Below are 27,977 nucleotides of genomic sequence, written 5' to 3' on the forward strand. Positions count from 1 at the left end.
AGTGCTTTACAGAATACAAGAAGCATAATTTAACATTAAAATGAAAAGAGAAAGGAAAAAAAAGTAACACTGGATCCTAAATAAAAACTATGAAATGCAGCAGAGAACAGGTGGGTCTTTAACCTGGATCTAAATAAACTGAGTGTTTCAGTTGATCTGAGGCTTTCTGGGAGTTTGTTCCACATAGAAGCTGAATGCAGCTTCTCCATTTCTGGTTCTGACTCTGGGAACTGATAAGAAACTGGATCAAGATGACTTGAGGGTTCTGGTAGGTTCATGCTGGGTCAAGAGGTCACTGATGTATTTTGGTCCTAAACGATTCAGAGCTTTATAGACCAGCAACAGAACTTGTCTATCATCTGACAGACAGGCAGCCATTGTAAAGACCTCAGAGCTGGACTGATGTGGTCCACTTTTTTGGTCTTAGTGGGAAATTGAGCAGCAGAGTTCTGTATAAGCTGCAGGTGTCTAATTGATTTTTAGGTAGAACCTGTAAAAATGCTGTTGCAATAATCAAGCCGGCTAAAGATGAATGCATGGACTAGTTTTTCCAGGTCTTGCTGAGACATCAGATCTTTTACCCGTGATATAATCTTAAGGTGATAGTAGGCTGATTTTGTAATTCCCTGAATGTGTTTTTCAAAGTTAAGGTCTGAGTCCATCAATACACCCAGATTTCTGGCCTGGTTAGTGGTTTTTAGGTGTATAGGCTGAAGCTCTGTGGGGACGTTTAATTGTTTCTCTTTGGCTCCAAAGACTTGTCTATCCAGTAAAACTAAGACTGACATTTTTCCATTGTCTGTAAGAAACTCATTGTAATTTGAGATTTAAGTTTTGGTTTTTGTCTAACTGAAGAAAGTTTAGACACATCCAGTCATTAATCTCCACAGTGCATTTACCAAGAGCCTATACAGGGCCTCGGTCTCCTGGTGACATTGTAATATATATCTGCGTGTCATCTATGTAGCTATGGTAACTAATTTTGTTTTTCTTTATGATCTGTGCCAGTGGCAGCATGTAGATGTTAAACAGAAGAGGCCCCAGGATGGAACCTTGGGGAACTCCACATGTAATTCTTGTCTGCTTAGATGTAAAGTTACCTATTGACACAAGGTACTTCCTGTTCTCTAAATAAGTTTTGAACCAGTGTAGTGCATTGTCAATGAAGCCCACCTAGTTTTTCAGTCATTTGAGTAATATATTGTAGTCAACTATATCAAATGCAGCAATGAGGTCCAGTAAAACTAAGACTGACATTTTTTCCATTGTCTGCAAGAAACTTATTTTAATTTGAGATTTAAGTTTTGTTTCATTGCATCTTTGTAGGATGTGTCATAGGCTATGTCATAGTGGTTTCCGTGAAGCTGTTTTGGATATGTTTACTTGGAAAGAATTGGCACATTGCAAAGTTACAATCCAACATAGAAGGTTTAGATAAAATATTATTCATTCTTAGTCACAGGCAAGCATTATCAGAAAAACAATGGATTTAAAGTATTAAACACATATATTAATTGTTAGTAATCTTCCTCAAATTTATTCTTAAAGTTACTCAATGCAACATACAACAGGGAGTGAAATATGAAACATGAATAGAACAAAATGAGAAGCATAGTGTTGCAGGTCATTTCTTCTTCCTCTAGCGAGAACATCAGATTTCACATTTGATTATACACACTTCTCTTTCAAGCAAGGGTTGATTGGTTTTCATAGATTTAGGCTGAAACACACACAGATAAAAACATATCCAGTAGTAACACTGAAAATATCTTTACTGAATCCTGCAGCAAATGTCAACACTGGCCCCCTTCCTGCAGCATGACAACTAAATTTATTAGTGACTTTTTGTCTGCAGTGTGAGTGAAATCATGTTACTGGGTTAGTCCTGCCTACGGGGGAAACTCCCACAGTTGTTGGAGTATTGATTTCTTCTCACATGGAGAGAATTCATCATTTCGAAGAGAAGGTCATGAATAGCAATGCACAGCTTACTTCAGCAACATCAATATACATTTAGTACAAAAACTTATTTCAGCCTAGTCACAATGTTGCCATTTTGCATTTATTGATACCAGAAATATGTACAATGTACCTCATGTACTTATTTCAATATTTCCTTTTTTTCTACTTTTTAGTTGTCTGACTTTCAGCTTCTTTTTAGGAGTGTTTTAACACACTGTATCATACCTGGTTGCTCTAAATCTGAGTTCTGCAGGAAATAGATTTTCTCTTTTTGTTTTACTTTACCCTCACTCAACAGATTTACATGACACTAGAAAAAAGAAGTTGTATTAGTCTGACCAAAACTGGACTTTTAAATTGCATGTAAATTAGTTTGTTTGACTGAAACCAAAGCTCTGAAAGCCAGGACAAAGTCAGTCCTACATACTGGTGTTCCACACATGCTCCAAATTTCCATCTTTTTCCATCTTTTTTAAGTGTATGGGTAAATCAATATGTATTCCAGCCCTCTTTCACATATATATATATATTTTTGCCAGTTCTCTAAATGGATCAGAAATTATAACTGGAAATCAGTCCATTAAGATCACACATCAGCTTGCAGTGGATGCATTTCCAGACTGTTGCTTTGCTCTCATAAAATCCAGATTTTCTGACTGCATCGTCATCTAATGAAATTAGCATTCACAAAGCCTGAAAATGTTTTTGCTGTTCATTTGCCTTTACTTACATGTATGATGGGCTCCCAAAGAAGTAGTTAAAACTAACAGAATTTTAAATGCTTTCTTTTGGGCCAATAATTGGATTCACGAGGTGACAGACACCAGTTACTTTGGCTGAGGGATGTATTTTCTATTTAGGACACATATTTGATTTAGAAGACAAATCCATTTACTTTCACATGTAACTATGATGCAAATAAAGGTCAAATTCAGGGATTTTCAACAATTTTATTACCGAGGACCCCTAAATGGATGAAAAGATGGAGCAGAGACCATCATACAGCTGAATGGCATGTTTACTTTGACATTAGAACTGTTAAGTTTGTTTAGCTCAAGGAAAATGTCATAAAGAAATGCAACATTTTCAATTCTTCTCTTGTTTGCACCCATCCTCATCCGCTGCTACATCAGCAGTGCTACTTCGCCACTTGCACGTTGACCAGCAGTTTCTGATGAATGTATTTCTGACTGAAAGATCACCTCCACTGCATTCAATTCATCCATTCGCTATGAGATGTTGAATTTATATTAATGTATCTAAATTCATGGGGAAAAAAATAGGAGAAGAAAATATTAAAAGTATAGTCAAAAAATTTTCTACTCAACCAAACTTTCATAAACCCCCTACAGTACTGCCATGGACCACCTGACCTCCAGGTCCTCTAGACCGCTGACTTAAGTGATTGATGTAACTGTAAAAAAAAAAAAAAAAAAAAAAAAGGGTGTTCAGGGTTTATTGGAGGCTTTTACTTGCTCTAATAAAAAGTCATTTTGGCTTGGGGAGGGTGTATACTGAGTGGAGTAACGCACCTAAACAAAGGCTGCTAATTAGCGTGACAGACAGGAGGGAAAACACTGAACCATGGAAGGAGTTATTGAGCAAGGTCATGGAATATAAATGCACTCTGCAACTGAGTGAGCAAGCACTCACATAAACAAGTTGGTGAGTCATTTGGATTTGATGTGTAGGAGCAGTGGACCAACAGCCTTTTCAAAGCCCTAAATTTCCACAAGTTGACACATCTTTTTAAAGTGGATCCATATACTGAAAAAAAAAAAAAAAACTGTTAGGTGAACATAAAACCTGGTAACCTTAAATAAATGCTTTAATTTGGTCAGAAAGAATTTTGTTGACTGAGCTAAATGTAAAGATTCTGGGTCAATTTAATGTATTTGTGTCTTTTTAATTAATTACCGTGGTTCAGTCCAACTAGATTTGGAAGGTATGAGGAGCCTAATTTGATAGGGTAATTACAAATACTCTTTAAAACACATTTATATGAATTAATTGTGCTTTTCAAACAAAAAATATCCGCAGCATGCGACACAGACCTCGGTTAACTGGGCGGACAGTATGAATGATCTAACAAAACAAATATAAGTGTATTAATCAGAAATGTAATTTGATCAAATGTTTACTCCTGATGTCAAATTTGGTAAAGAAAAACAGAGAAAAGTGGAATCATTAGCAAAACTTTGCAATGTCAAAAACAAACAAACAAACAACCCCCCCCAAAAAACAAGAAAAACAAATATTTTTGCCAAAAGATAAAAACAGGTAATCAGTGAGAAAAGGCCCCTTTGTGTAGTTATTTCACTTCCACAAAAGAATTGAATTGGTGTTGAGTTTGCAGACACCTGGGCGCTAACACATGTAGCTAACAACCATAAATATTTACACCCTTCTCTTTCACTCACACTTCTTTTTTATGAGAAAAAGGATTGGAGCCAGCTGTGAGGCCATTGTGCTTTTTATTGCCACCCAGTAGCAACAGAAGGATTTCGATGAAACACCTGCAAAAAGTGTTTAAGTAAATGTAGCTTTGTGTGTGAAATTGCTCTTATAATGTTACCAAGGCAAACACTGGATCTCTTTATAACTATGCTAATGACATCAATGAGATAATAAGTGAATTTTAATATGTTTTAGTTTCCTTCTTCTCTTAACTAAAAAGATTAAACAGATTTGTTTTGATCATGTTGAAAATATATGACACTTATCTGAAAAAACAGATTGGCCCTTCTCAAAACTTCTGGTCAGTTTGGTGAACGTGAAGAGTGATGTAATTCCCACTACTAGTGAGTGTGTTGTTGTGTATGGAAGAGAGAAGAAAAGGGAAACGGGCAGAAGGAGGCAGTGATCCAGAACTGAGTTCCTGTGACAGCTTTTTCATTCTGCCCACACAGTACAATTAATGACTTAATTAAACAAAAAGAAAGAAAGAAAGAAAGAAAGAAAGAAAGAAAGACAGAAAAGCAAGTGGATGGTCAATGAGAAAAATAAAGGAAAAAATATACATCACAAGAACAGAACATTGGCGGAAATCTAAAAATCTCAGTAGAGAAAATCAGTGCCTCTAAGCTAAGGCTCAAATAAGTTAGACCTGCTGTAAGATGAAAAGAAATTAAGAAAAAAAGCTGTAATGTTTAATTGTCAACAATAAAATTAATTAAAAAACATCCATAAAAAAACAAGAAAAAAAAGAATAGAAGAAATTCATAGATTTATGTGGGAAAAATGTTGTTAATTCAATGACCGATTCTAACAACATGCTGGAAGTTGTAGAGTTGGATATTTAAATATTATTTTTCAAAATAAATTTTCTGTTCAGTATTTTTGTTTTTAGGGCTTGTATAAAGTCAGGGTTTTATGACACAGGATTATAGCCCGGGGTGAACGGACACATTAGTACATCACTGCTATGATTGATCCCTCCCCCCGCTGGCCTGCCCATTCACCCTGTCCCAGCTGAATCCTCAACAGGTCATTCGTACCATGTAAATGTAGGTTGCACAATTTATCAGAAATATTTCACACATTGTGCATTTGTGGTTTCACATCATAGCCGTTTGGTTCGGTCTAAATAAACTCTTGCCCCATTTTAAAAACTGATCCAGGATCTTTATCGGAGTAGAAAGTACTTCTCTTTTTCTCATCATTCATCTTTGGCCATGATGTGCCAAACTGTGAAGCCTTTATTACTATTATTAAAGTGGATGATTTGCAAAAAAGATGAAGACAGGAACACAGTAACCTTTTGCACCATTTGGACAGATAATCTCATCATCTCACATGAACAGAAAGTCTGCCTTGCAGAGGTACCCTGTATAGGGTCTTATACATCGACACCGAGATATAGACAGTTAAAATCTTGTCTACTGCAGAGAGCTACTGTCCTGCAGGTTTTAGATGTCTCCTACTACAACACACCTCTGCACAAGCCTGTTAATGACCCAATGATTTGAGTCAGGTGTTGCATCAGGGAAAATCCAAAATCTGCAGGACAGTAGCTCACAAGGACTGGAGTTGGAGATCCCTGGTCTAAAGGCTTATGTTTCACATTTTCCTCCCAGATGGTTCTGGTATGAGGTGACATCTGTCGTCTGATAGACTGACTGGTCCTGTACAACACAGATGTGGAGCAAAAAGGATAATTCAAAGCCTCGTCAAAGTCATGATGAGGTTACAGAAAACAAAGTAAAAAACTTACAGAAAAACTAGCTGAAGAGGAACAGTAGAAAAAAATGCCATGAAACCACATTTCACAACTTCCTCTTTACACTTTAGTTTTCTTCCTCTCATTGATTGCTGTCACCTCCAAAACACTGTCTAAAGCTGGCGAAGTGGCAAAATATAACATGCTACTCTGTTAACAGTTCTAACAGTACGCTCTAAATGTTATTTACTGCATTAAAGCTCCGTTCTGCAATACACAGCAGAGACAGCTTTGGGAAATACACATATCATAAATTGAGGTGTTTACACTCACACACTATGGTGAAACAGACTGAGGCAATCATATCCCAATAAGAAGCATCATTTATCAAAGAGTCAAATAAGAATTACTTTCATATGTTAATGTGAGTATTGGTGTGGTGAAATCTGGCTTCAGAGAAGACAAAGGCAAAGTTAAGAGCAGGTGTGTAGATAGATGAGGCAGCTAAGAAGTCAGGGGGAGAGTGTTCTGTAAAAGAAACAATGCTGTGAAGGAGTAATGTACACTTATGAGGGAAATTTCAAATAGTCGTTACATAAAAAAAAAATGAAATTTATTTTGTAACTATCATCTTAAAACAAGACTATGTTGTTTTAACATGTACCTGGTAATAATGCTCTTGCCACCATGAGGTGGGGGAAATACGCTGTTTGCCAGGTGCCGTAAAACAGCAGCATAAAACACTTATGCCAGTCTCCAGTAAAACATACGGTGGAGTGAAATTAGATGCTGATGCAAAATCGGAGAAACATGCAGAACCAAAGATCACCAGGATTGTCAGAAAGTTTTGTTTGGCACTCCATCAATTTAAAATTAAATTACAAAAATGAAAGAAAATGAGGACCAAAACAAACTTAAATTGTCCATCCCTGATACATCCCATCTGCCTATAATTACACTGGTTGGAGTGAAATGAATGCAAGATTTATAGCCACTGATTTTTTACATGAGATAGAAATGGACAGAAACAAAAACATGGAAGATCTGAGGGCGAAGCATTAATGATTCTGTTCATTAGCAGTCCTCCCATATTGCTAGATAGCTACAGGATAATCACGACTGCTGAATGGCAGAGTGTCCTTGGCTCTCATTGGTGGGACTCTGCTAGACCTTGTCTCTACTCCAGATTTTGTGTGTGTGTGTGTGTGTGTGTGTGTGTATACTGTATATGAGAGGCCTTCAAAACTTGAATGATCGAGCCAAACCCCAAACCCATTAGTGCCAGATGCACTGAGCCAGCAGAGCTTGTGCTTTTACTTCTTGTATTTCTTCACACAACGGTTTGAGAGAACCATAATTTCAATTCTGTTTTTCCTGTACATGCTGCAGATTAACAATAAAGCTGACTTTGACTTGACTTTGACTTTTCTTCCCAATCAACTTATCCATCTTAAATCCACAGGAAATGTGAGGAGATGATGAGGGAGACACTAGGTGCCACCCTATGAATGAACATTTTTCCGTGATTATCTTGAAGCTGACGATGTTAGCAATAAGAAAATTAATTTTGTTTTTATTGTTTCCTTGGTTGTTTTTTCATGTTGTTCAGATGCTTATTGTCAATAAAGCTTATCTGAACCTGTTTGTGCTTCCTTTCAAGTCCACAGTATTTGTTTGACCTGGGCATTTTCCAAAGGATATTTCATAGATTCCCACATGTATCCTTTATTTTTATGATGAATTACAGAAGCACATTGTTTTCACTTGGAAAAAACCCAAACATTTTTTCTATTAATGAGATAATATTTCTTAAAAAAAAAATCTCTAAAAACTATTTTCTAAAAGTTATTTTTTTGTCTGAATTTTCTATATGATAATAATTCCATCCTCTTGTTTTTCTTTCAAGTAAATGCCATATACTTCAGCAGAAATCAAATGAGTTTTTCAAAATAATAATAATTATGTCAGTGTATATGCTGTCAATTTGTGTGTGTGTGTGTATATATATATATATATATATATATATATCATGATATTTGTCACGTTTACTCATATAAACAGGTTTTATCACTTGTTTGGACTCTCCTCTTCTTTTAACTTCATCTTTGTCCAGATCTGATGATTCCTGTGTTTTCTGCTCTGCTTCTTTCATCCCTCCCCACAACTTGTGTTTATATGCACATTTCTTCCTCTGTTCTTATCTCTTTCCAATAATTCTTTCTTTAATCCTCTTCGAACCTCTTTTCTTTTTTTCCGCTTATATATCCCTGCTCACATAACTTTCCTGACCTTTTCTCTGATATATTTAAATTTCCAATCAAGTCTTCATTATTTTCTGTTGTGTTCATGCACACTAATTTTCATTGATTTCTACCAAATATGCTTGAAAACAGCATGTTTGTTGTTTACAAGCTGCATTTACTTGGAGATGGTGCATGTTTACACGTAGGCCTAACCATCATTTTGGTTATCCTTTTGTAGCAACTGCTGGTTGCATAAGACTCATTGACTCCCTACATCCTTCCAGTTTAATCAAATGTTTATATTCAGTCATTATAATTTAAAGCATGGGGCTGCAGACTGAAGCAGGCACAACAGTGAAAGGTTTAAATGTTCAGAAGAATGTAAGTTACTTACATATGCTGAACTTCAGGCTTTCAATCAATATATTAATATCATAAACCAAGCTTGGCTCAACCCGTATAAAACTTTATGTCTCTCTTCTGATGGAATCTAACAACAGCTGTCTTATATGGAATTTGGAAATATAATAATCTGCAGCTGCTGAAAAAGACCTGGGTCATTAGCAGACATGGTGAAAAAGGCACTGTCACTTTACTCCTCTGATCAGAGGAGAAATTAAAATAAATCTAAAAGACAGCTTGTCAGTATGCACCATCACATCAAATCATATCAGAAGCTTCTCAGTGTGGCTTCACATTATGTAAGATTTCCATGGCTGAGGAGCACTGTCAGTCAACTGTGTGTCCTTTTATGTGGCCAGCTGTTTTTTTATTTGATCTCATTTTCATTTTCAGAAATTACAGCTTTGCATGTACATATGAAAGCATATGGATGCATCATGTCAAACCTGAACATTTTTATCCTCTGCAAATGATGGAAGCTGCTTCTTTTCCTACAAGATCTGACTTAAATGGAGTTCATTGTAGAGGATATTTTAGATTTCCACACCTAATCATTTTCCTCCAGCTTCTCTCTGTGGACCAAGTATAATCAGGCCTGCTGGGAGATGTAGCTGTTCCATCATGTTTTACAGTCTGCCCCAGTTCTGCCTGGAAACTAGTCAAACTGAAAACAACCGACATCCTTTTTCCATAATGTGTAACTACAATTCCAAATGAGTTTGAATGTAATAAAAGAGGAATGAAATGACTGAATGCAGCTGCAAATCTCATGAAGCAACATTTTATTCAAAACTTTAAAAAAGAAAACACATTAAATGTTGAAAGAGAGCATTTTGCTATTTTGTGAAAAATATTAGAGCTTCTTGATATTGATAACAGCAACATGCCTCAAAATAGATGAACGGGGCAACAAAGTCAAACAGCTGCAGGAACATGATGAAACTATTTAGGTTAGTTGACAACAGGTCAGTAATATTTTTGGGTATAAAAAGAGCATTTTAGAGAGATAGTCTGAGCTAGGGTGGCCCAGAGTTATGACAAAGGGGTGAGGCTAGGCTAAATACAACATATAATTTTTGCAGGAATTTGTGAATTTACCAATGGGGATGATGTAGCGACATAAGACACTTTACTCCCCCCCACACACACACACACGCCAATTATCCTAGAGCCCTCAGGCAACAATGCATTAAAAACTGACATGATTCTGTCATGGAAATCTCTACATGGGCTCAGAAATCATTGTCTGTTAACACAGTCTACAGTGCCATCCAACAACGCTGGTTAATTCGCTATCATGCAAAGAAGAAGCCATTTCAAATCTTCTCTGGGCCACGGCTCATTTTACACTAAATGTACTGAGGACTCAAAGCACTTTATAACAAATCCATTATTAATTTACACCACACTCATAGTGATGGTAAGCTACATGTATTGTCCCAGCTGTCCTGGCTGACAGAAATGTGGCTGCCAATTTGAGCCATTGGCCTCTCCGAGGACCACCAAACATTCACCAGCAATGCCGACACTGGAGGTCACTACAGATTGATTAGGATGAAGCAGGAATGAAACTGCCAGCTTTCTGGTTATTGGACAATTTGCTCTACCACAAAAAACATGTATGAGGGGGTTTTAGTGCCAGCTTGCACACCTGACACCATCAGAGCCGAACATTTTGTGCTCCTGTCCTAAGTAGGAAGGCCTTGTGGATTTCAACGTGACACTGCTAACAAGCATACTGCACTTATTTTATACCAAAAGCAGAGCTTCAAAGAAGCAGAGATTTTTCACCAAGTAAAATGTCATAAAGCAAAAGATATTAATAAGAAGGCTCAGGACTATCGAGCAGCTAGAAACCTATATCAAGCAAAAATAGGTCAACAGTCCTGTTCCAAATATCCAGCAGACGGTCTCCTCAGCTCCCGGATGTTTACAGAGTTGTTAAAAGAAGAGTACATGCTACATATGCACAACCCTGCCTTAACTTTTTCTTTTAGATATATCCCTGCCATCAAATTAAAGGGGAGCTAATATTTTTTATGAAGTTATAAACATCTCACTTTCATATATTTTCTATTTCCAGTGCTCAGTTTAAAATAATTTATTGATTTATTGAATTTCTACATCATTGTATTCTGTTTTGATTTACATTTTACACAGTAAAACAACTTTTTAGGAATTAGTTGTGAACTAACAAATTCACTAAACTTAATTTTAATCAGAGTTTGTCTTTCAAAACACACATGGCAGCATCTTAAACATATTCATTGCTGCTACAGCTGTGGCCAAGGTTTCAGGTTAAGGTTTAAAATGACCTGATTGAGGAACATAAAAGAAAAGTTTAAAGACTGTTTAAAGGAAGCAGGATGTGGAAATCACACTTCTAACTTTTACAGTTTGTACGCTCAACACTTTACCACAATCTCCACCCTAAGAGCTTTGAAGGTGATGTGACAGTATTAAAATTTCAGCTTTCGCTTACAAGAAAACAAGACAATTTGCACGGCAGCAGAAGGCAACGCATTAGCATGCAGCAGAAGAAAGAAGCATATGACTGCACTGCTGACTGTGAGTAATACTAACAACTTTTATGTGTGCATCAATAAAAAGCTAACTGTAAACAAGTGGATGTTGGCCTTCAAAATCAGAAGTACACCACAAAAAACTAACAAACACCCAACACACAGTTTTGAGGAAGTCTTATGAGGAAGTGTTAGTGTTGCAGACTTTCTGCATTTTCTGCTGCAACAATGATGAACAACCATGACCTTTGAACTGTCCCTCTTTGTGTTCCCTTTTCCTCTTCTTATTGTTTATCTTTGTTTTAAAGTTTTCCTGCTGGTACAACTAATGCTTATCTCTGTTCTCGCCTTCCCGCATCACTTCTCACCATGACTCAGTTTTTTAATCAAACCATGAAATAACTGCAGAGCGAATGGAGCAATCTCCTCCTCACTGATCCTCTGAAGAGCTGATGTGGAGAAAGGGAGGGAGGAGAATAGGGCAAAAATGATGAAAGAAGGAAAAAAAAAGGAGAAATCAAAGTAATAATAAGTTGTAGGGAAAAAAGGAGGAAGGGTTGATAGTGCCATAATTTGAACGAACTATTGAGAATCTGAGAAAAACATAAGAGGAGAATGAATTATGACATAGAAAACAAAGCGGATTTTGTGGAGGGATGGCTAATAAACGCAAAAATGCTTCAAACAAGAACATTGAGAAGATTAGTGATAAAGGCATGACAATTGTTTCACCAGCAAACCCCACTGCTACACAGTCACATACACAAACACACCCCTTCGATGATAATTAAGCAGGGCTTTTCCTGGTGTCTGGAGGGCTTAGGTGTTGGGTGAGGGGGGCTGCATCTTATTTGAGGACATCCTCTGTGACAGCTGACTGTTTCACTGCTTGTCATGAATTCACGGCCTTCAGGGCAGCAAAGCAGGAGCCCTAATATTCTCATGCAGCTCAAATTAGGCTGATCCGAAACTTTTACTGCTAATTAACATTGAGAGAATCCGTAATTATGGATCAAACACTTGTAAGATGCTCAGATTATTGCTCTGACTGCTAAAAAAAAATCACATCTCTCCACAGTATGTTTGGAAAAAGGAGTTGTAAATTATAGATTATTTTTCTGCAGTGGTTAGGAAAATCTGGGCCACCACAGATTTCTCATATCTATTGAATTTATAAGGTTCCCTGCTGGCTAAGAAGCCTAGTTAGATCCAAACATGGAGTTCTGCTGTTCTTGAGACTCTAACAAGCCATTCTGTGAATTTTATATATCAATGATAAATCATAAATTAGTTTATTAGACACTGTTTGACAACAAGCAGCTGGGATAGGCTCGACCCCCCGTGGCCTTGTATGGGAATAAGAACTGAAAATAGATGGATTAAATTATGACAACATTAAAATCACCATGAGCAAATTTAGAAAAACATTTAGAAACTATTTAAAAATGTGAAAATGAATTGTCTAAATCCTGTCAAAAGATAGTAACTGTGTTGTACTAAATTGCAGAGATAAACTACTAAACAGTTTCAGGGCTCTAAAGTCTCAAGTTTTGAACATGAGACATGATGTTCCAACCCCCAAAAAATAAAAAAATAAAAAACAGAAGCAGACTAAAGTCAATAGTGCTGCCAGCTTCTGAATTTTGTCACTAAATTTAACTACTTTTCAGACCCCCCAGTGTCCTGTTTTACAAAACAGCAATTAATGACTTATAGTTATAGCTGCGTACACTAACTTGCTGGCTTACATTTCAGTTTTCATCATGTAAATATATCCTCCCTGGATACCAAAACATCCAGAACAAACTGGTCTCAGTGGACCAAAGAACAAAGCTCATGATCTTATACGGCAATTGTTAAAGCTTGTTAAAGATTCATTTAGTAAAAAAACTAATTTAAAGGCTCCAGTGTGGAAGATGGAGGCAGTTGACCAGCTCAAATAACCATAGCTCCTTAAGTTACAGCAGTCAGTGCATCCTTAGTGGATTGATTTCACTCAGAGGCAAAGTTACAGACAGTTGAGGAATTAAAAAAAAAAAAAAAGAATAGAAAGGTGTTCAGGATAACATTCACATCTATCTGGTATCTATTGTACTCCTGCTGGTGTAACAAACGGATATTATATGTGCTGATCATGACTGAATTGACTCTATCCTCCCTCGTTAGCATCCTCATATTGCATCATCTACAGCATTGTTTTTAGGATATACTCGCCACGTGAGTGTAAGTTGCACAGTTAAAGAATGTTGGAAACTTAGTCAACTGCTGGAAGGTGACTGAAATATTTAATATCTCCAGTATACATATACACTGAAGGACCCAGCTGGCTCATGTGGTAGAGTCAGTCTGTTGTTGTGTCCTTGGGCAACACACTTCACCTTCCTTGCCTCCAGTGTCGTCATTGCTGGTGTATGAATGTTTGGTGGTGATCGTTGGTGTGGATTTGCTGCCATGTTTCTGTCAGTCTGGCCCAGGGCAGCTGTAGCTTCACAAGTAGCTTACCATCACCAATGAGGAGAGGATGAATAAAGGATACTATGTAAAGCACTTTAAGTGCCTTGAAAAGCGCTTTATAAATCTAATCTATTATTTTTATAGTTCTGTTTAGGTACTTTGTTCTCTTTTAATCAGCATTCTACACATCCCCTGTTATCTCAGAACAAAAACACTGTAAAGTTCCTGATCATTTATTTATTTAAATTTCTTTATGGGTCTACTTGCAGATTGTTTAAATCTTTCATGTTTGAAGAACAGTGGCAAAAACTCTTGCTCTTATCCATCTGAATCAGTTTTACTTTTCCTTTCTTTTTACAAACATAACTTTGTTCTTTGTCTTTCACACCTGAACTTGACTTTCAAGTTAGATTTTTTCTTTTTTTTTTTTTGCAAAAATATGTTAAGGCTTCCTCTATCTTGTATTCTACTGATCCTACAATCTATCCTGATCTATTTTATTTATTTATTTGCACAAGCTGAGCATCTAGGCCAAGGCAAAATACACTCAGGTCCTCATGCACATGCATACAAAAATATCTCTGTGCAGGGGAGAGACTCAGCATGGCAAAGGCAGGTGCTGGAGTGAATTTTGGCACAAAAGAAATGACAGATTAAACTAGTGCAGCGAGCAGCTGGGCAAACACTAACATACAGTGTGTGAATGTACGTGCATGCTCATGTGTCCAAGAAGCAAAACAGCAGGAGAGAACGTGCTAATAAATCCTCTCCTACAACAGCTATTGCAGTAATGACACACTTCTCATGTTTCCGTCCTCTCTTTTTTCACTCTGACATTAACACACACACACACACACACACACACACACACACACACACACACACACACACACACACACACACACACACACACACACACACCTTTGCAGGGCTTCCCTGGGGAGCAGTGGCATTCCTTTGACTCCATGCTATGGCAACAATGCTTAACTTTCCCTCAAATGGACCACAAGCCCTTACATATCTGGGCCTCTATCAATCAGAATTACCACTTAAGAAAAATCCAGTACATTTTTTTCCAACAAAAGACAAACAGACACTCTGGTGTGAAAATCAGATAAGGATTCATTTATAAAACACTTCCAGTAAACTAAAGAGATGTTTACAAAGTGATACCAGACATTGTTTGTTTGACATTATCTCAAGACGCTGCTAAGGAGCAGATAAAGTGCATGCAGATTATGCTTTCCATTTTTATGTCTGAGAACCAACATATGTACCAATTACTCTAAATACTGCAACGGATATTTCATGTTACAGATCAAAAGTGGTTGGAAGGATCATATTCTTTACATAAAGCTCAATATTACAGTGTTATACTCCAGCAGAGCCTCATATTCTTTTAACAAACCCTTGTGCTGCTCAGACGGATCAACCCAGCTTTACACCAGATCAATTATGCATGCAGGCTGGTCAGGTTGTTGTTGTGTTTGCACCAAGGAGATGCACTATATCCTCAAATGGCACTGCAATATGCCAAAGTGCATAACGAGGGTAATGAAAATTATATAAAAGATTGATATAATCATGAATTGAACTATAGGTTAAACTGGTCTCTAGTAACATGCACATAACGAGTGCTCATTGTAAACCCTAGAAGTTGCCCAAAGTCTGGGACCTAATGACTGAATGACTGCCAACAGGAAAACCCTTACAAGCTATCAAAGAACCATACACAAACAAGACATCACTTCCAGAAAAGAAGAAGTGTGTTTCAAAGCAGACAGCAAGCGTGTTGCATTTCACAGTGTGAATATTTTAAAAGCACTTCTCTGTTGGTATAATGCAATGCTATACTGTACCAGCAGCAATGAAACAGCTTGCAACTTCCCTGAAACTGTGGAATCAACCGAAACTGTGAAACTACTGAGTGTTGAGGTGACTATGAAAAAGAGAAATAAAAAATAAAAAAAACTAGAAGAAACATTCAAACAAAACAAAAAAATTTGATGTAAATTTTGCAAAGTACTCTGTACCTGGTATTTTGCAACAGCGATTAAGTAGTTAAACTTACATAAATTTAACTACTATATGTATCACCAATACTATTAAAGGCTATAAAAAATTATTTAATTCATATTTCTAAAATACATCTTAGAGATAATGTCTATTCTTTTCAGTTTCCTCTCAGCCAGCAAACCAATTCTCTTGCTGTGTCCAGACCTTACTTTGTCAAAGACTTTGTTAAACAGCCAATATATATATATATGTATATATATATATATACATATATATATATATATGCAAGTAAAATTATTGTGGATAATGAGGAAAATCTCTACACATAAAGTAATAAATTTCAAGGTGGATATACAATTATTAATGCTGACATACATACTGAGGCTGAATTATTTGTAATTGCAGTCAAACACTACCACCAAGTGGAAAACTCAGCACTGTACAACTACACAGGTTGCATTTTATAACTCAGAAGCAGATGTCTCTTATTCATAGCATGCATGCTGTTAGCACAAAGACCAGCATGCTATTTTTTTTAGCTAGACTTTACTAATTACTGAACAGAAATAACATGCAAGTTAACATAAAGATAAATATGGCTTAAACCTGCAGCAATTAAAGATAATTAGTAAGGTGGGGGTATGATGAAGATCTTTAAGTTGTTCTTTTAGTAAGTGGCAGTTACTAAAGTGCTGTATACAGTCTCCGATTAGATACAGAATCTTACTGGAATAATCCATGTCCCCTAGTGTGGGTATTTAAAAATAAGTTAAACAACAAAGGAAACTCAACAGTTATTTAATTTTAATCCATCTAAACCATACAATCTATCTTTTGTGCAGATAGCAGATAGGCAAATGCTGCACAATGTTCTGGAGTAGGATGCATTCAGCAGCCATTTGCATTTTGACTAGGATAAACTTTCCACAGCAGATGGGTTGAATGAAAGAATGAATGACCAAATGGAAGAATGAAGGAGCAAATAAAAGAAAGAAAGAAAGAAAGAAAGAAAGAAAGAATGAATGAATGAATGAATGAATGAAAGAATGAATGAACAGAATCTAGAATGAAAGAATGAATGAATGAACAAACGAATGAACGAACGAACAAACGAATGAACGAACGAACGAATGAATGGTTTACATCTTAACTGAATCAGGCATGTGTTTCATTATTGTATGTTGTTATTATACTTGCTTAACAGTATTCCAAAGACATAGCAACATACTGCACATGATGCATATCTTAAGGAAATTCATTCACTTACTGGTAGTTTGATTTTGTTGAAGTTTAGTTCTTTTACCTTTGAATGTGATCCACCGTTTAGTTAACAGGTTGAAGGTCCAGACTGACAAATAGGATGTATTAAGCTGTGTTGATGTAATGAGTTTACATGAAGGGGACCCTTGATGATGGAACAAGACTGTTTTTATTATTTTAAGGGAGTAAAGAATGGCTTCAAATATAAACTGCATTTGCAACCTGTCTGAAATAAGTGTTTACTGAATCTACAGTTATAATTGTAGCCTGAAATAGTGTGTTCACTTGATCCTTAAAAACCATTTCTCTGGTCAGTAAAAAAAACTTCCCTAGGAGCTCATCAGTGCTTCCACAATCTTCCTGCCAAAAAGCAGTGCAGCTTTCAAGGAGAAAATCAGAGTAACTGTTCAATTACCCCAATGCAGGGAAAAAAACAGCACAGTGGATGCCCATATACACTGATGAAAACCATTGAAATCACAATATTGTTTTTTTGAAGTTATAACAGTCTGATGCAGCCTCTGTGGGGATTTTTTTAAAGCCAATTCATGCTAAGTCTGTATTTCAGATCCACTCCAAAATCTCTTCCCTTCATAAAAGAATAAAACTTTGAGCCCTTTGTGCTGTCAGAAAAGCCATCAACACCTGCTAACATCTGGCTTTCAAGTGCAATATTTGGTATTCCCTCATGTTTCTGCCTTGCAATAATTGGTTAGTCATCAGCTGTGGCATCAATCAGCATCTATGAGAACATGAAATCTGGATGTTTGGGCTTTTTCCTTATTCTTAATAAGGAGGTTGTGGTCCAGGCTATGGTAGTGGACACTCTAACTGGACTTTTTCTTTACAGAAATACACAAACACTCATCCAACCTAACATCTGATGTTGAGGCCTCAATAGCTTTTGGACAAAGAGAAACAAAGATGATGATTTTAGCTGATTGCAAGACAGATAACTGCTCACACTCCGGCCTGCTGTAAAAAGCTGTCATACTGTCTTAGAAAGTTGTGCTTATTAGACAGTTCTGTTCAACACAGCCTGCAGCACACAGACAGACATTCCCTTATTGCTGTCATAGTTACAGGTACAGACACATTGTTATATGAAAGGATTTAACTGGCTTGTTTTAGTGAAAATGTTCATGTTTAAAGGGCCTGTGGTATAATGGTATATAAAGAAAAACTGTTTAGTTTAGTTACTAATAAGGACAAAGTTAATCTGTTTATCCGTATTAGTTATACCAGTGGTTCCCAGCCTATGTTCCCTGTGAATCACCTTCATGCAACTGCCAATTTTCTGGTCATAATGTTGCCCTTAGCAGCACTAATAACGTAACACAATATCTCCTGAATTAGTCATTTCCTCTCAGCAACACTGGATGCCCCTTGTCTCTTAGTCTATTAACATTAATTAGCATAACAAATGTTACCTGTAGTGCTACGTTAATCTTGATAGCAAAGTGGAAACATAGAATTTAGTGTTGGATTGACAACTGTTCACTAAAATCTTCCCCTAACATTAGGGTGCACATATGCTCCTACCAGCAGAGTGTTAACCATTACACCCCGGCCCATGCCAGACATGGACAGTCTGCATGAAGTAAAGGTCCATGTTCTTCACGTTCACTTTTTTTTTTCCACAATTGAAGTTTTCCATTATTTTTCAAACAGCCAAGAACTGCTCACGTCCTTCCTTGACATCACTGAGAAAACAGTCCGATTCTCTTCTTTTCTGCGCTGACATGCACAGAAATGCCACCGCAGCAATTGCAGAAATTGTACTTTTGATATTTACCCAGATTTGTTTTTAAATGCTACTTGGTTTCTTTTGCTTGTTTCCAGAGCCTCGTCTACCCAGTCCTGATTTGCCCGATGGGCGCATTCACACTAGCCCTTTTTATTCCAACCCTAGTTTGTTTGCTCAGATAGTCCACTTTGTTTGGGGAATTGTGAATGCGCAGTGGATCAAAGAAGCAAACTCTGGTCCACCTACAATTGGGGGTCTTAGCTTCAAGTGGACCAAATACAGGAAGTGGACAACAATACAAAGAGGACTGTGGGTTCAGTGTAGAACATCGTAGGTTAACACAACTAAAACAACATAAGCATGTGTGGGATGATAGGCAGCTCTGATCGGGAGAAATGTCTCGTCAGACGTGGAAGAACTTGGTAAAAGCTTTGATAGAATACGATCAACCCAAGACCACTAGGATCTGATCCAGCTCCATGTTTTACTCATGTGATGGAAACAGAACTTGTCCTGCATTATCCAACAGATGAGCAAGCTTTCTTCTTTGTGTGTCTCGTCTTCTCCTTTAATAATTCTTGGTGCAGCATGGCCTCTCTCCAAGATGGGAATATGTTATTTAAAGAGGTTTGAGTAGTGCAGCCTGAATGCAAACTTGTCTTCCTAATTTTACTTAGCCAGTTAGTTTTATTTATTTATTTGTTTTTAGTTTTGATTCTAGATCTTTGCAGCACCTAGAGCTTGGTAAATCCTCACCCCTATGTCCACCTGCCTGCCTTGTGGTCCTTTCTCTTTGTCTCTGACCGTGACAAAATTGCTTTTATTTAACTGCCGACTCCAATACAGACCAGAAGAATCTATAAAGTGTTGAAAGAAATTTGACATTACTCCTGTATTTCTTGATTCAGTGTTAATAAAATACCACTGACCAACCTTTATCTCAAAGAGCTGACATCTTCACATCTTGTTCAAGCAATGACCTAATTCTTGACCACTTTTACCAAATTTCTGTTTTCTTCAGATGAGATTATGTATATGCTGCTCATCTTACAAATTACAAAATCACACATAGATTCTCATTTATTCTCATTAGGACTCCACATATTTAAAGTATATCTGTATTCAAGTAAAACTATTAAACGAAGACAGCTCGGCAGGTCAAACACTGGTAGATTAACAAGAATATGGGTCCACAGCAACAACACAATATATTGAACATAAAGCAGTGCAGGACATTATGAATGCATGCAAGCCAATTAAATGGGGAAACTTGAAATCCAGTGGTTAACAAATGGTGGAGGGAAATGAAAGTCAGCTGAGTTGTGTGAAAATAAAGTCAGGGGAATCTCGTGGACAGATAGAATTCACAGGACCTCTGTGGCAACTATAACGGTGTTGCAAGTACTTATTTAGGTCACAGCTGTTAAAAAAAAAAAAACTACTCAGAAGTAACAGATCCAGATGGCATTTATCAGAGCACAGAAGAGGAAAGCATATGCCAAAGGTGTTTCATGTCATCATTATATGTTTGAGGTTTAGTGCAGCACAGTTCAGCTTTCTATTCTCATCACACCCGACATCCGACCAATGAATGCCTTAAAGAGAAGTATGTTTACAGGTCTGACTTCCCCCATTGCGCTTGTCTTTAAGAGGATGTCAGATGCACTAAGAAAACAGACAGAGGAAGACAGAGGGAGAGAAAGAGAGCGAGGCACACGCTTATGTTTGGAAGTACTTCATTTACTCCAGCCAGTCTTCTTCTCGTATTAAGGATGCAGTTTGTTAGTAGTAGATCTTCCTGGTTTTGTGCTATGATACTCACCACTTTACAACTTTGGGGTAAGAATCATCATTTTATTTTATGTTTTTTACTTTGATTTGATTTACAAAAACTATTGAGTATATATTCAGTGAAAATTAATATTCATTATTTCAGGGAAAAAATACTAGGATGTATATTGTTTAAAATAATCTTTCATCACCAGGTTCTTTTTAAAATTGAAAAAACTCTCAGCTCACCATTTCAGTACAAACTGTGTCGGTACATTGATAGTGTTACATCTGGACTGTTGCTCCATTTTTAAAGGAATTTAAGCAACTCGTGTTTTTTTTTTTTTTTTTTTGTCTTTTTCTTTCCGTAGGAAGCCTTTCAGCTTCAACCTCATCTCAGACTCTTCCAACACCTACATTGGAAATCTACTCGAGGTCAAGGGACTCTGTGGTCCTGGTCTGCCGAGCCCCTGAGGGTCACCCTGGGATTCAGTTCATGCTGTACCATGAAAGACACAAAGTAATTTGATTTTAATGATTTGTTTTTGGGCATTGCTGGTTCCCTGTTATGTTTATTAATTCATTTTTCTCTAAATTTGTTGAGGTGGACTCACAAGACCTGCAGACTGCTGCTCAGGTGGTTCAGTTCAGCATCAGGATGGAAGGATGGGATTCTGGCCAGAGTAAACTTTTCTGCTGTCTGTATAAGAACCAGAAGGGCCAATACAGTGCGTTCAGTCACTATTTGCAACTGGAGGACCTAAATGGTTTGTAAATATTGTAGTTAATGTAAGCAGCTCTGTGATGAGCTAAAAATCTGACTTAACCTTCTACACTCATTTTTTAATTTTGTCCGCAAATAAAAAAGAAAATGAGATTATTTATCTCTCAACGCTCGTTTTTCAGTCAAATTGACTCAGTTCAGTAATCAGCTGCATGTAATTTATGTTGTAACTTTACATTTAATTCAGAAAAGGAAGAAATGCATGTAGCTGATTCAATCTGCTCCCAGTAGTGATTCTACATGTGGTATAAAATGATAAACACTCCCATCCGCTCTGCTCCCTGAAACACTCTTCTGTATGCAGGTGCTCATTGTGGTTTCTTATTGTCCTCTTCTCTGTGGGTGTGTATAGCTGTAGTTACATCCTGCACCTCATATAGAAACCACACACCCACTTTCCCACACAAAACAAACCTTCAAACACAATATGCAGTATGACTATTCAAAAAAGGAAGTCAAGCTGGAAACTTGGCTATGAAGACTAAAACCAGTAAGATTAAAATTATTGATTTTTCTGTCCTTTTCTGCTCTATAGCTGCTGGTCCAACTCACAGCAATCCCTCCGTCCCTGCTCCTCTCTTGTCCGTGGAGCCCTCTACAGGTGTGGTAAAACGTGGAGACATGCTCTCTTTCCACTGCACAGTCCCCCCTCACCCACACCAGCTGCAGTCCCAGTCTTACAGCCCTGCCACTTTTCTTTTGCTGAGAAATACTGCACAAACAAAGGAGACTACAGTTATCCCGCAGCTGCAGGCCAGTCAGGTTTCAAACTCTGAAGCAACGCCAGGGATCTTCACTGTAGGGCCGGTTCGGGGAGGAGAGGCGGGCGAGTACACCTGCCTCTACCAAACAAACCAACAAAACGGACGGGTTAACTCAACCGTCAGCAATGTGGTGCAAATCACCATTAGAGGTAAGGATGTTCTATAAGTTTCTAGTTCACCCTATTACTCCTCTGATCTCTTTCAAGACTATTTTTTATATTTATTTACATATTTTCTATTGTTTAACTTGTTGCAGCAAGGTACTTAAACCATATTTTTGGCTTGTCAGCATGTCAACATTTATCATTCATTCATTAATATCCTACATCTCCATACTTGTTTTACCTGAACAGGTAGTAATCTTGTTAGTGTATGATTGGCTGCAAATGTTTTTAAAGCAGGAAGGATGCGACTGAAGGAGGTGTTAAACCTCTGATGTTAGTGTTATTGAACGTTCTTTTCTCTGCTGTTCACAATTCCTAACTTTTGTACTGCGTCCACTCCTGCATGTTCCTGCACATGCGTGTGCAGGAACAAAAGTAACAAAATACACAGCCAGCCAGCTACTAAAATTTACAAGGCTACGACTTTTATTCATAAATCACTGTCATGGTACATGAACTCTGTCTGCCAGAAAACAGCTGCTGAGGGACAAATTAACAACTAAGTTTTATAGAAGTGGATTGTGATGCTACTGGGTTTGGGGACAATCTGGTGAGACTGGGCTGCAATTTTGTTTCTCTGAAATGGTTGTATGTTCCTTCCAGACATGCTGCCTGTACCTACCCTTGTTCTCCAGCAGCAGACGGATGTCTGGCATTTGCTCTGCTCGGGGTCCCCTGCATACCCCGGTGCGGTGTTCTCACTCTTTCAGGTGGATAACGAGCATCCTGTTGATAATTACCGTGCAAACATGATCCACCATCAAGCCACATTCCCCGTGCCTGTGCAGGACACACCAGTGGCTTTGTACCAGTGCCAGTACAGTGTCTTCCTGGAAAGTAGATGGAGCATTTCTGAACTAAGCGCACCTCTCACCGTAACAAAAGGTACAGACTTAAAGCTGTGTAGTTGGCTAGTTATTTGGCCTGAGTTTATTCTTAACCATTTAATTCCTTATTGTGACTTTCAGGAATCTCCCCTCCAGCTTCACCTGGTAGGCTCACAGGTGTGGACTGGCCTCTTGTACTGGGCTCTTTATCTGCTGCAGTACTGTTCCTCTGTTCGTTGGCCCTCGTGGCTGTGGTTGCACGCAGGAAAGGTATTTCACACAGGAACCTCAGATTTTTTGCTTACCATGCTTTTCTTCCTATATGGAACTAATTATTTCTTTTTCTCTCTCTTTCTTTTCACTTCTGTAAAGCGAACATAGCAGCAGAGGAAAAGAAGAGAAGGTATTGTGTCTTTAATGCCACTGGATCCTTAAAAAAAAATCAAAACAACATACAATAGTTTAGACCAGAGATCCCCAACTCCGGTCCTCAAGGCCCACTGTCCTGCAAATTGTCGATGTTTTCCTGCTTCAACACACTTTAAGCTCAATAGCAGACTTGTGCAGAGCTTGACAGAGGCCATCTAAATCCCTGCAGGATAGTGGGCTTTCAGGACCAGGGTTGAGGATCACTGGTTTAGACCTTCAGATGATCAACATGTTTTTCTACACACACTAATGTGTCTTTATAAAATTATAATAACATATAAATAAATGCTTCCCTCAATAAGCTCAAAATAACAAACATTTAGAATGTGCATGGTTAGAAATACATTCACTGGCCACTGTATTAGGAGCCCCCCTTTCCTTCAGAACTACCCCAATTCTTCATGGCATGGATTCAACAAGGTGTTGGAACCATTCCTCAGATATTTTACTACACAATGACATGATAACATGATGAGAATTTCCCGTTCTACCACATCCCAAAGATGCTCTACTGGATTTAAATCTGCTGACTGGAGGTCATTGGCGTACAGTAAACTCTTTGTTATGTTCAGGAAAGCAGTTAGAGATGATTTGAGCTTTGTGACATGATGCATTATCCTGCTGAAAGTGGCCATCAGAAGACGCTACACTGAATGTGGTCAGTAAAAATACTGACCACATTAGATTGTAGTGTTTAAACCAGCAGCAGCAGTCTGAACCATTGTACAAGGTGGGATGGATCCATGCTTTCATGTTGTTTCCATTTAATTCTGACCCTGCCAGTTGAATGAAATGGAGACCAATCAGACCAGACAATATTTGTCCATCTTATATTGTCCAGTTTGGGTGAACTTGTGTGAATTGTAGCCTCAGTTTCCTGTTCTTAGCTGACAGAAGTGGCATCCAGGGTGGTCTTCTTCTTCTGTAGTATCAGTTTCAAGGTTGAACTGGTGTGTTCAGAAAAACGTATTCTACATATCTTGGTTGGAACAAGTGGTTATTTGACTTACAGTTACTATCATCTTCAACCACTCTGCCCATTCTCCTCTGACCTCTGACATCAACAAGGCATTGTGGTCCAGACAACTCACTGAATATTCCCTCCTGTCCAGAACATTCTCTGTAAACCCTGGAGATGATTGTGTCTCAAAAATCCCAGTAGATCAGCAGTTTCTGAAATATTCAGACCAGCCTGTCTGGAACTAACAACCATGTCAAGTTCAACGTAACTTAAATCTCTTTTCTTCCTCGTTCTGATGCTCAGTTTTAACTTTTGTAAGTTATCTTGACCATGTCCACATGACCAAATGCAGTGAGTTGCTGCCATGTGATTGGCTGATTAGATATTTGTTTTAGCAAACAACAACAGTGGCCAACGAGTGTACATTAATAGAGATATAGATGTGCTGTACCAATAAAGTGTATGATGCTTATAAATGTGTTTAATGTTACCATGTTACTTTGTTCTAGGCAGGAAGCTCAGTTCTGGACTCAAGTTCATGGTAAAGACCATGTCGTTGGTGAGTTCTTTTCTGAACACTTTCTCTTCCTCATTTTGATTTGTTTAGGGCACATTGTTTTTTTTTTATTGACTTTCTGTTCATCTGAACTTTCCCACAACATATTGCATGAAATTCCAAAAAACAGAAAACAGTAAAAATGACTCATTGATACACGTTGCAGCAATTTTTTCTTCTCTCTTTTTCTTTCAGACCTTGCACTCAGATGTACAAGCTTTACATCTCAGGTAAATAATCACCACAACCAAAACTGTTAAAAATTTTCATTTAATGACTTAAGCTTGAGAGTGGATAAAAGATCATAATGGAAAGGATAATTGTTTCAGGCACTGTGTTGCTCAAATCCAATGAGAACTAGTCTGGACCAAAGCTACTCTTTGTAATGTTGTCAGCCTTTAGAAGTACAGACTTTGATTGAAACACCTGCAACAAAACACCATATTAGTAGCAAATTAGTGGCAAAGTTTGAGGAAGACGACATGAAGAAAAATGGAGGTCTTAGGCTTTCATCCGAGAGATAAATAAAAGAAAAAAAATTAGCAGGAATTTCTTTCTGGCTGTGTTGTGTTTACTCTGTCATATCAGAGTGTTTCAGCCATGTTTACTTTCTGGAAGCAGATGCAGCTCATCGTATATGTTATCAGGTATGTCAGTAACTTCAATACTGGTTCCCAAAAACTTTTTCCATCTTTCCTGGTGTGTTTCTTAATGGATGACATTAGTGCCACCAAAAGATTAAATATGTGATACACTAAGAAAATGAACGAGGAAATAATGAAAGAATTAAATGGGAATTTAATTTTAAAATGAGGGCAAATTAATAAACTAATAAATGAACGTAAAAATATATTTGGTAATAAATTAATTCATATTATGTTTTCTTCCATTTCTCACATTGCTCTTTATTGCTTTTGCTTTTCCCATTTCCTCACTGACCAGTGCTGCTCTACTTTAGAAAATAAAACTGCAGTTGTTGGATCTTATTTTTATTACTGCAAAATTGTATGTACTTACCCACAACACTTTACCTTCAGTTTGAACTGATTCATTTATGAATCCTTCTGTGCTGTAGCAACAGGACAAGACTCAGTTTCATACATACAAAGTGTGATTATTGTACCAGGGGAGAGGGTACGTTGTTTCATGCACACAGGGAATGAGTGACTTCAGCAGACTGTGCTGCATCTGTGTTGAAAGCTCCTACTAAAGCCTGAGTACACACACAGAGGAAGAAAATTCTTTCACCCATAAAAATCTACACTACTGTATATGTAAGACTGTGGTATCATCTGAATAAATGCTGGTAGGCTCATCACTTATTGATCCTTCAGTAGGATTTACTCAGAAGAAGAAAAACGTAGATTATCACCATGATTTTAAACAGGATTATCTTTGCAGCAGTAGATTAAAACGAGCAGTCATCATGACAAAAACATGGCAGATCCTGCACAACTCTGTGTCACTCTGTCTCTTTCTTCTGGAATTTCTGGTATTTCTGTGGCCTCTATGTTTCTCGTGTAGATTCATTTCTTACAAACAACTGTAAACTTTTTCAATCTCTGAACTGTAAACACACACACACACACACACACACACATACACACACAAATGGGCAAGCAGTGTAGGAGCACATCTCTTAATAGTCACAATTACTTTCAGCAATTAGTCTGAAGAACTCTCAGCAGGATAAAAGCTCTCTCCAGGTTGTCTTCTCTGTCAAACTACACACTGTTTTAAATTGGTTTCCACTCACTAATGAAGCAATCATAAACAATCTTTAGAAACCTTCCTAAGTGAAATGACAAGAACATATCTGAGTATCAGCTGTGATAAGAGGTATTCAAATTCTAAGAATTCTAAGAAAAGGGGCTCCAGTGCTTTCTTTTTTAGCAAAGGAAAGATTGAACCATCTTTTATGAAAGAAAGGACATAATTCTGAACAATTCCTTTTGGCCGCAGCTTTTAAAATGATGCTCAGTGATGTTAATCAAGCTCATTACCTGATGTGTAGAGTTTGAGCAGTGGAAGTAGAGCGGAGGTACTAAAAACTCTTTAATATGTCACATTTCTGTAGAAACGTGGATAATGTGGGAAAGCAGAAATGAAAGAGGAGGAAAAAAAGTTTCTCTTTCTTTCTTTCTTTCTTTCTTTCTTTCTTTCTTTCTTTCTTTCTTTCTTTCTTTCTTTCTTTCTTTCTTTCTTTCTTTCTTTCTTTCTTTCTTTCTTTCTTTCTTTCTTTCTTTCTTTCTTTTTTACTTTGACCAAAGTATAAATAATTGATTCTAAAGGACCAAATGTTGTTTTCTTTCTCAGCGATGTTTAAGAAAAGTTAAACATGGTGGAAAAAGTTTTCTTTTTGTGATAATAATCAGGATATTAGGTCATATTTAGCTACTATATTTGTTGTGCTCTGTTTAGACACTTTGAAAACAACTTGTTGGTGTCTGAGGAAGCGTGAAGACATATTTAGAAGTGAAAGCAGCAGTAGGATATGAACTATGCCCCAGGAAGTGACATCAAGCTTAGATCTTTAATAAGTTGCCCTTATGTGTTTGTTTATGTGCAGGAATGGGCCAGCGTGGACACGGAAACAGGTCCCAGATCTTCTGTCTGGCACCCTCTCTCTACATTCACAACGCCGATCCATTAGAATATTTTTCTATTTTAAATGTGTGTGTGTGTGTGTGGATGTATGTGTGCTTACCTTATTAAAGTTTATCACTGTAGCATCAGCTGGAATGACACAGCGGGGAAAGGAAAGGGTATTTCTTCACTTCCTATTTCATTTTATGTGTAGCAGTAATTGCACAGTTTGACAGGAAATGATGTTTGTTTGATCTTACTGAGCCCATGTATCTAAAAACAGATTTTATTAAATATTATGTTTTTACACGGGATGTGTATTTATTTTGTTTTTTGTTTTTGTTTTTTTTTGTTTTGTTTTGTCAGTTATA

At 37.4% G+C, this 27,977-nt stretch overlaps 1 protein-coding gene and 1 long non-coding RNA gene across 3 annotated transcripts; one reads left to right on the forward strand and one right to left on the reverse strand.

Moving 5' to 3' along the window:
- Window positions 1–1,061: 1,061 nt before the first annotated feature.
- LOC121637741 lies at window positions 1,062–25,998 on the reverse strand. The gene is made up of 3 exons (XR_006009940.1): window positions 25,989–25,998; window positions 14,290–14,296; window positions 1,062–1,173 (listed from the first exon to the last, which is right to left on the reverse strand). It is a non-coding gene; the product is annotated as an uncharacterized LOC121637741 (long non-coding RNA).
- Window positions 11,216–27,918, forward strand: LOC121637740. 2 transcript variants are annotated; one of them, XM_041981985.1, is made up of 10 exons: window positions 11,216–11,334; window positions 20,907–21,055; window positions 21,140–21,302; window positions 21,855–22,232; window positions 22,851–23,132; window positions 23,216–23,344; window positions 23,447–23,477; window positions 24,974–25,023; window positions 25,216–25,250; window positions 27,590–27,918. In XM_041981985.1, exons 2-10 carry the CDS (start codon window positions 21,032–21,034, stop codon window positions 27,671–27,673), a joined length of 1,176 nt encoding a protein of 391 aa, XP_041837919.1. In that variant the 5' UTR covers window positions 11,216–11,334; window positions 20,907–21,031; the 3' UTR covers window positions 27,674–27,918. The 2 variants fall into 2 exon arrangements, with proteins under 2 accessions (XP_041837919.1, XP_041837918.1); XM_041981984.1 differs by lacking the exon at window positions 11,216–11,334 and adding an exon at window positions 20,308–20,604.
- The last annotated feature ends 59 nt before the right edge of the window (window positions 27,919–27,977 follow it).

This window comes from Melanotaenia boesemani, chromosome 4, assembly GCF_017639745.1.
Source record: "Melanotaenia boesemani isolate fMelBoe1 chromosome 4, fMelBoe1.pri, whole genome shotgun sequence".
Lineage (NCBI taxonomy): Eukaryota > Metazoa > Chordata > Actinopteri > Atheriniformes > Melanotaeniidae > Melanotaenia > Melanotaenia boesemani.

Bases quoted from the DNA above. Each gene is read 5' to 3' on its own strand.
- LOC121637740 (XM_041981984.1), top strand. From the start codon at position 20,487: ATGTTTGGAAGTACTTCATTTACTCCAGCCAGTCTTCTTCTCGTATTA. The intron at 22,233-22,850 runs GTAAGGATGTTC...TGTTCCTTCCAG, and splicing joins GGTGCAAATCACCATTAGAG to ACATGCTGCCTGTACCTACC. The intron at 23,478-24,973 runs GTATTGTGTCTT...ACTTTGTTCTAG, and splicing joins GCAGAGGAAAAGAAGAGAAG to GCAGGAAGCTCAGTTCTGGA.